The sequence below is a fragment of the Cyrtonyx montezumae genome, unplaced genomic scaffold (assembly GCF_038088225.1).
Source record: "Cyrtonyx montezumae isolate F1298 unplaced genomic scaffold, pur_monq_1.0 scaffold_8, whole genome shotgun sequence".
Classification (NCBI taxonomy): domain Eukaryota; kingdom Metazoa; phylum Chordata; class Aves; order Galliformes; family Odontophoridae; genus Cyrtonyx; species Cyrtonyx montezumae.
Genome location: NW_027072089.1, coordinates 30,135,120 through 30,141,859, shown reverse-complemented (window position 1 = coordinate 30,141,859; position 6,740 = coordinate 30,135,120). Strand labels below are relative to the sequence as shown.

The following is a 6,740-nucleotide window of genomic DNA, read 5'->3' as shown; positions in this document are numbered from 1 at the left end:
TACTGTTTAAAGTTCTCCACGCTTTCCGTGTTTTTCCGATCTCCTGGAGTCGTTAGCCAATTACAACTGGGATCAAGGCCAAAAATAGCTCGGTATCAAACTCAGATGATCTCAAGTGGCACCTTAGTTAAACTGCTGAATAATCTTTTCTCTGGGGTTTAAATAAACATTAGTTGAGTTTTCTTATACCTCATGCCTTCCTATAGGCCCTTCCTTTTTGATTTACCATTCATATTGTTTTCTGTTTACATAGCTTTATAGATACGATTGGTTGGGGTCCTCCCTCAGTGCCACAACTACCAATTAGGATACCCCTTTCTTCACAGCCTCTCACTGGGTAGAACTGGAAGATAAATGAAACTGCAGCCTCAGTACAACATGCTCTGGAATCATATAGAAGAATTTCAGCAGATCGTGGATTAAGCCCTCGTTTTGTCATTCAGTGGCTATGGGCTGTTTTATATTTTTCAGGGAAAAGAACACTTTTCTGCATTTCATCTATATGAAATACATTACTGAAAGTCAGTCCTGGGCTTCTAGGCAGTATTTGAAAGCAGAAATCCATGATGCAAGATGACCTGAAACCACACTAAACTCGTACTTGTTTAGCAAATGCTTCTCCTTCCAGGCTGCTTAAATGAAGGAGAGGAGGCCTTTTCTTCAACAGAGCAATTCACTCTTCCCCATTACTGTGAATGAACCTCCGAGAAATTGTTTGGAGCTGAAGAAAACCTTATCTCAGGTGTTTTGCTCTTCACATAGGAAAAGTCTGCTTCCAACTAGAGAAACGTGGCTGCTTATCCCACTGCTCAAACATAAATAAAAGCAAAACTACAGATGGAAAAGGTGAATTGAAGAGCAGCAAAGGGAGTTATTACACTGTCTTTCATGCTGTAAAGTAGAGCAAATGACTGAAATAATTTTCTTATCTAAATTCATTTATTGTCCTGATTCAAAGAAAAGATGATGACAATAAATCCCATAGGGTGTTAAATTGTGTTTTTCTCTCCGATTGTACTGCACCCTATGAGAATAGGCTGAGGTTAAAGTGTCCTTGTCTGCTGCTGGAGATGTAACTGCTCAGGACATAAGGAAGAGAAGGGTGTGTCTACAGAAGGTTTTGGGGATCTGTGCTCCAAAGGTGGTCCTTCATTAAAGCACTGTCACAGTACCAGAAATCATTGTAACCAAGCTTTTAATGTCATTTATAAAAAAATAAAGTTATTTACATTTGCAACTTATTTGATGGCATCCTCCTTTTATTACAGTATTTGGATTAGTTAAGAAACATCACTAGAACTCATCTGAGGGTAAACTTATCAAAGTGAAGTGTAGCATTACAGAAGAAATGTTTAACACGTTGTGAATCCTTGCTGTCTTGCAGCATCACACAATTCATTTTTTACAACACATGCACCCTGGCCTTTCAGTAAGCAGAACTTCTCTTCCACATTAAGACACAGATACTCTGCCACATCTTGGGGACAGTCTCTCATTCTCACATGTGGCACTTCAAGGCATAACCAAAGGAATGAGTTTCATTCCATTGGGTGGTAGTCTAAACTCGGAATTTAGCTGCTTACATATTTTCAAGAAAACTCCGGTTAAAAGGAGAAAAAACAAAGTATGGTTACACTTATTGCATAGTTGCAGTAAACCTGACCCATGAATACAAAAGCCATCAAAATATATTATAAATCTGAGTTTCAAAGCTACTCTAAAATACTGCTTTGCTTTAGAATACAAATAACACTGTTTGGGGTTAGTTTGTAGAGTTGCATTTTGGTCCATGCTGTTAATTCTACGTCATTCCGTTCCTCTCTCATTAGTTTAATAGCCTCAGAACAACAGGTCCTTGGGCAGCAGCACGGATAGCAAAGCCCAGGAAAGGGCTTCTGCAAATCTCAGACTTCTGCGGCTGCAGCCAGTTCATAACAGCTCTCATTTCCAGCATCTCCTTTCTTTACTGCTTTAAATACACTTCCCTCAGAGCTCTAAGAGAAAGAACTGAGGGGAAACAGATTTAACACTTAGAGACAGGGTTTGGTCCCTATCTTCTGGTCTTGAGCCGATAAATCATAGCTCTTAAAAGCATCCAGCCCATAAAAAAAAGATCAACAAGGAAAACAAAAATTACTTTGGCTAAGCGGTAGTTCCACATAATCTGCTGGCGGCGGAGACGTCTTTGGTGTCAGCGTCGGGTCGTCCTGAGACCACGAATGGCCAAGTCTGCAAGCAAAAAGAGGGATCGTTAGAAAGTTTATCCTAGTGTGAAACCAGAGCTTTGTTACTGATAGATATCTAATTCTGTTTCACTTGCAAACACGTCATCGCGTTTTAGTCCCTGCGGGAAGCACCAAAAAGCTGACTTCCTCTAACAAATATTTTCATTACGTTATTTTCATTATAACGAAACGCTTCGCGTATGCTGCGACAATCAGCAATAAACTGTTCTCATCAGACATGCAACACTCATCTTGCTTTGCGACTGTTTGCATCGTTCTATAAATACAAGACCTAGAAGCTCTTCGGAAACACTACGCGAGCCAACTTTATACCCTCGTGGGCGCCTGGTTTTGGGCTGCGAAGTGCTCCTTCTTCGGGCACGACACTCGCTTCACAGCCGAGGAATTGATCTCTTTGAGCCCCCCCTCTGCCCGGACCGCCAGCAATGCCCGGACAGCGGCGCGACCCGAGGGTTGCGGGCTCCCGGGTTGACGTACCAGGTTGACGGGGTGCACGTAGCCGTTCTCGTAGCGGTCCTCCTGCAGCAACTGCCGGAGATGCGCGATGTAGCTGGAGGCCAGGCGCAGCGTGTCCAGCTTGGAGAGCTTGGTGTCGGGCGGCACCCAGGGCAGGCTGGTCTTCAGCCGGGAGAACGCTTTGCTCAGCACCCGCATCCGCGCCCTCTCCCTCGCGTTGGCCGCGTTGCGCTGCGATTGCTTCCCCTCGGCCGCCGGTCCCCGCGGCCCCGACGGCGCCTTCTTGCCCCCGGGGCCGCTGCCCCGCGCCCGCTTCCTCTTGCAGCCCGCCGGCCCCGCCGCGCAGCTTCCCTCGCAGTCGTCGTCCTCCTCCTCCTCTTCCTCCTCCTCCTCCTCCTCCTCCGCCGCCGACGAGTTGTCCCCCGAGGGGTACAGCTCGCCACGGGGCTGCCGCTTGCCCGCCGCCGGGTAGTCCAGCTGCAGCGCCCGCAGGTCCATCTCTTGCAGCTCCTCCGCCTCGCTCCCGGAGCCCGCGGACATTGCCCCGGGGGGAGGCGGCGGGGCGGGCGGCCGAGGCGGCTGCGGGCAGCGCGGGGCGGCCCCGCCGCGGAGAGTCCGTGCGGGGGCGCGGCGGGGGGATGCACCCCCGCACAGCGCTATATAGCGGCGGCCGCGGGGCCGAGAGGCGGCCGGGCCGGGGGGAGGAGGAGGAGGGGGCAGCCCCCGGCCGAGCCTCGCGGTGGGGCGGTGCCTCCCGCAACGGAACGCCGGAGGGGTGCGGGGCCGCCCCGTGGGCTGCGGTGTGGCGGCTTCTATGGGAGCTCCCCGCGAGGGAGAGGACGGATGAACGCTCGGGTAAACGTTCAGTAGCGGGGTAGGAGAAGAAGCCCCGAGGTGCATCCCTCCCGCACCCCAGACACCGCCTGTTCCCAGGATGAATGAGCAACACATTGCTTCCCCGCTGCCCTCCCGGCCCTGTCTGCACGCAGTTAAGCAGAATAACAGTTCCACTTCGCAGAATAGAAAAGAACCTAATGACTAGAGCAGGTGGAAAGATCTTGTCCCGAAATTTCAATCCCTTTTTTTTTTTTTTTCTCTCTCTCTTTTTCCTTTACATTTCCCTCCCGAGTTAAGTGGAACCTTCCCGCTGCCGCAGCGCGACTTTCCTGGCACCCGCGGCCGTAATTTCGCCCAGCGCTCCGCGGCCCGCGGCCACTTAACGCTGTGTAAACCTCGGCTTCGCCCGCTGGGGCCAGAACCACATCAGAGCCGGGTATAGGAGCAACCCTTCCAAGGGAAACTTGACATTGCTTGAAGCGCCGAAACACGCGGCTGATCCTGCAACTGGATCTCTTGAACTCGGGTTGACACTGAGATGCTCTCGCTGGTACTGAGCAAGGGGTGCGCGCCAGACTTGGGGGTTGCTTGGCCTCCCCAGCGAGCCTACACTACCCCTATTCACGTATACATATATATATATCGATATATGCATATATATATATGTAAATTTAAAGATATTGCAGAGGGAGAGATATAGGTTTACTCCCCCTCCCTCCCCACCCCCCCCAGTCCGGGTTGTTTATACAGGTGCGGTCTGAACGCTTTCCCTGCTAAAGATTAATGGGAGAAAGTGCAGAATTTCTTTAAACAAAGGAGAAAATCGTAGCCCATCTCAAAATCCACAATGGCAGAATCTCACCTTCTGCGCCCACCTCTTCCTCAGCCGACTGAAGGCGACGCAGAATGAATACTTTGTCTCATTTAATGTCGGGATATGGTGGAGAAGGGGGTCTGGGAAGTAAAGAAATAGCCAAATTCTCAGGTCATCTTTGCCTGCATCTTGGTTAGTGCAGGCAATGGGAAGCGCAATTAGGTGAATCGGGAGTGAGCCTCGACTTCGGATTTACACCCAAAGAAGCTGAGCAGCATGGACTCCTTTCAGATCCACCAAACCTCTGATTTCCGCGACCCCAGCCAAGGTATTATTTTCCGGATTCAGGATCATTTTCAAGGCTTTGATGGGACATTACATCATGCTCCCATTTATCCTCTGGCCAAGACTTTGATCCTTTAGGCTCTCCGTGTGTTGAGGAGGGGAAATGCCCCTGGTACGTGGGGACAGCGTTTCACGCACGTTATTTGGTGCAATCCCTTTCCCTTTCCTAAGTTAGAGCACGGCCCGCCCCGCGCTGTGCTGGGAGGGCAGCATCCTCTGCCCTATTCTCCTTCTGTGCGGAGCAGCGGGGCCGGCGACCCGCGGGTACCCGGGATGGGGCAGAACAGGGGAAGAGCTTTTATTTTCCTTCTAAAGTAAAAGCGCAGGAGGAAGAGAAAAAAAAAAAAAAGAGAAAGAAAAAAAAAGTACTCCAGAGGCCAAGTCCGTAAAAGCCAGGTTATCTCTGGGAAGAGGAGGGGGAGCTGCTAAAAGCAGCATTCACTCTATGGGGTGTTGGCAGCGACAAAGCAGGGCGGAGGAGGGAGATGTGTTCTCGATAGAGTGCATTAAGTAACACTTCCCTTCGGCGTTTGTTCTCTCGTCGAACAGAGCAGAGCTCAGAGCTCCCGAATCACTTCGGGAAACATCTCGGCCTCGATTACTCCGCAAAGGGCTGCAGCAGAGCCCGGGCTGCGTGAGAGGCACACGGGGCTCCTGCACGAAGGGACTCTGGGCACCGCTGGCAGCAGGTGGATGAGTGACAGCTTTTGGTAAATGCCACCTGCAGCAGGAGCACCTCGAGCGTGGCTGAGAGCACCCGGGAAGGATAACAATGCCCTTAGGAAGGGGTCTGGCTCGGGGTGGAGCCTCTGGAAGATGCTCTTTCCTACTGTCGCTTCGCAAAGCGCTTGGAAACACCGTAAAGGAAAACGAAAAACTAGTCAGTGGGTCAAGCCACGCCAAATAAACAAAGAGAGGAAAGATAAAGCCGTGCAAGTGGGAAAGAAAAGAAAAAAAAAAGAAAGAAAGAAATGAAAAGAAAGAAAGAAAAAAAAAGTGTATTCACTAGACTTTCTTCTGCCTAGCAGCGCGAACCTCCCGGCCGAGGTTCAGCCCCGGGTTAGCATCGCCCCTCCGCCCACCGGCAGCGGCCCTGGGGCTGTCCCGCTCGGGGACCACAGGGAAGGGGATGGGACACAGGGCGCGGCTCCTCTGCCCCGGCACATGCAGAGCAGCGATGCAGGGAGACAACGAGGCGTTATGACAGGCTCCCTGCTCTGCCCGCGGTTTGGCCCGGGGACTCGCTCAGGTATCCCCAGCTCGCAGCGGTATCCCTGCGGGATAGGCAGGCAAGCTCTCCAAATACCTCCTGGCGCCAGAAGAAAGTTCTCATGTAATAGATACCCGGCGGTGTGAGAACACGGATTCTGCTCACTTTGTCAATCAGCCGCGGGTGGGGAGAGCCGGCGAGGGGGAGATGGGATTTCTTTTAATTAGCAAAGAGAAAGACGGATTTTTCCCTAATTCTATTCTTTTTTTTTTTTTTTTTTTTTTTTTTAATGATGCCTGCAGTTGTGCTGTTGGCTTGAAAGGACGGGAAATAATGGTGCAGCTGAAAGCGCCGTTTATTTCTCCTCTCGGGGCAAATTAGCTGGAATAACAAGCAAACATCAGTAAGAGGAAGCACTCTGTTACTCTCCTCCTTGTGTTTCACTCCGAGAGGGAAGCCCACCGGAGCCAGACGGAAGAGATGGGGAGAGATAACGGCACCGCAGCCTCTCCTGCTGGGACGCTCCTCCTCGCTCCCTCACTTCGGCGGAGGAGGGAGGGGGCCGGCTCCCCCAGGACCCGCCGGGGCAGCCACTGCGTGCTCTCGTCGGGGCACACGACCACTGGGACTGTGGTGTGGTCAGCACGAGGCAACAGCCCGGAGCTCCTCGACCGAAAGGAAAATCACAGAATCGTAGAATCGTTTGAGTTGAAACGGACTGTTAAAGGTCGTTGAGTCCAACTCTCCAGCAACGAGCATCCGCTTAGACTTTAAATGGATAACGCTGCAAGCGACCGCACCTCCCACTATTGGGTTAATACTGGATCTGAAA

At 51.2% G+C, this 6,740-nt stretch overlaps 1 protein-coding gene across 2 annotated transcripts; it reads right to left on the bottom strand.

The window, feature by feature from the left end:
* Positions 1-1,189: 1,189 nt before the first annotated feature.
* Positions 1,190-3,313, bottom strand: MSC (musculin). 2 transcript variants are annotated; one of them, XM_065753651.1, is made up of 3 exons: positions 2,724-3,313; positions 2,138-2,229; positions 1,190-2,007 (listed from the first exon to the last, which is right to left on the bottom strand). In XM_065753651.1, the coding sequence occupies exons 1-2, from the start codon at positions 3,240-3,242 to the stop codon at positions 2,143-2,145; spliced, it is 606 nt and encodes a 201-aa protein (XP_065609723.1). In that variant the 5' UTR covers positions 3,243-3,313; the 3' UTR covers positions 1,190-2,007; positions 2,138-2,142. The 2 variants fall into 2 exon arrangements, with proteins under 2 accessions (XP_065609723.1, XP_065609722.1); XM_065753650.1 differs by having other exon boundaries at positions 1,190-2,229.
* Between the last annotated feature and the right edge of the window lie 3,427 nt (positions 3,314-6,740).

What these genes read in the sequence shown, in the direction of transcription:
- MSC (XM_065753650.1), bottom strand. Translation starts at nt 3,242, where the DNA reads ATGTCCGCGGGCTCCGGGAGCGAGGCGGAGGAGCTGCAAGAGATGGAC. An exon ending in ACGTGCACCCCGTCAACCTG is followed by an intron (nt 2,230 to 2,723) that starts GTACGTCAACCC and finishes TTTTGCTTGCAG; the next exon opens with ACTTGGCCATTCGTGGTCTC.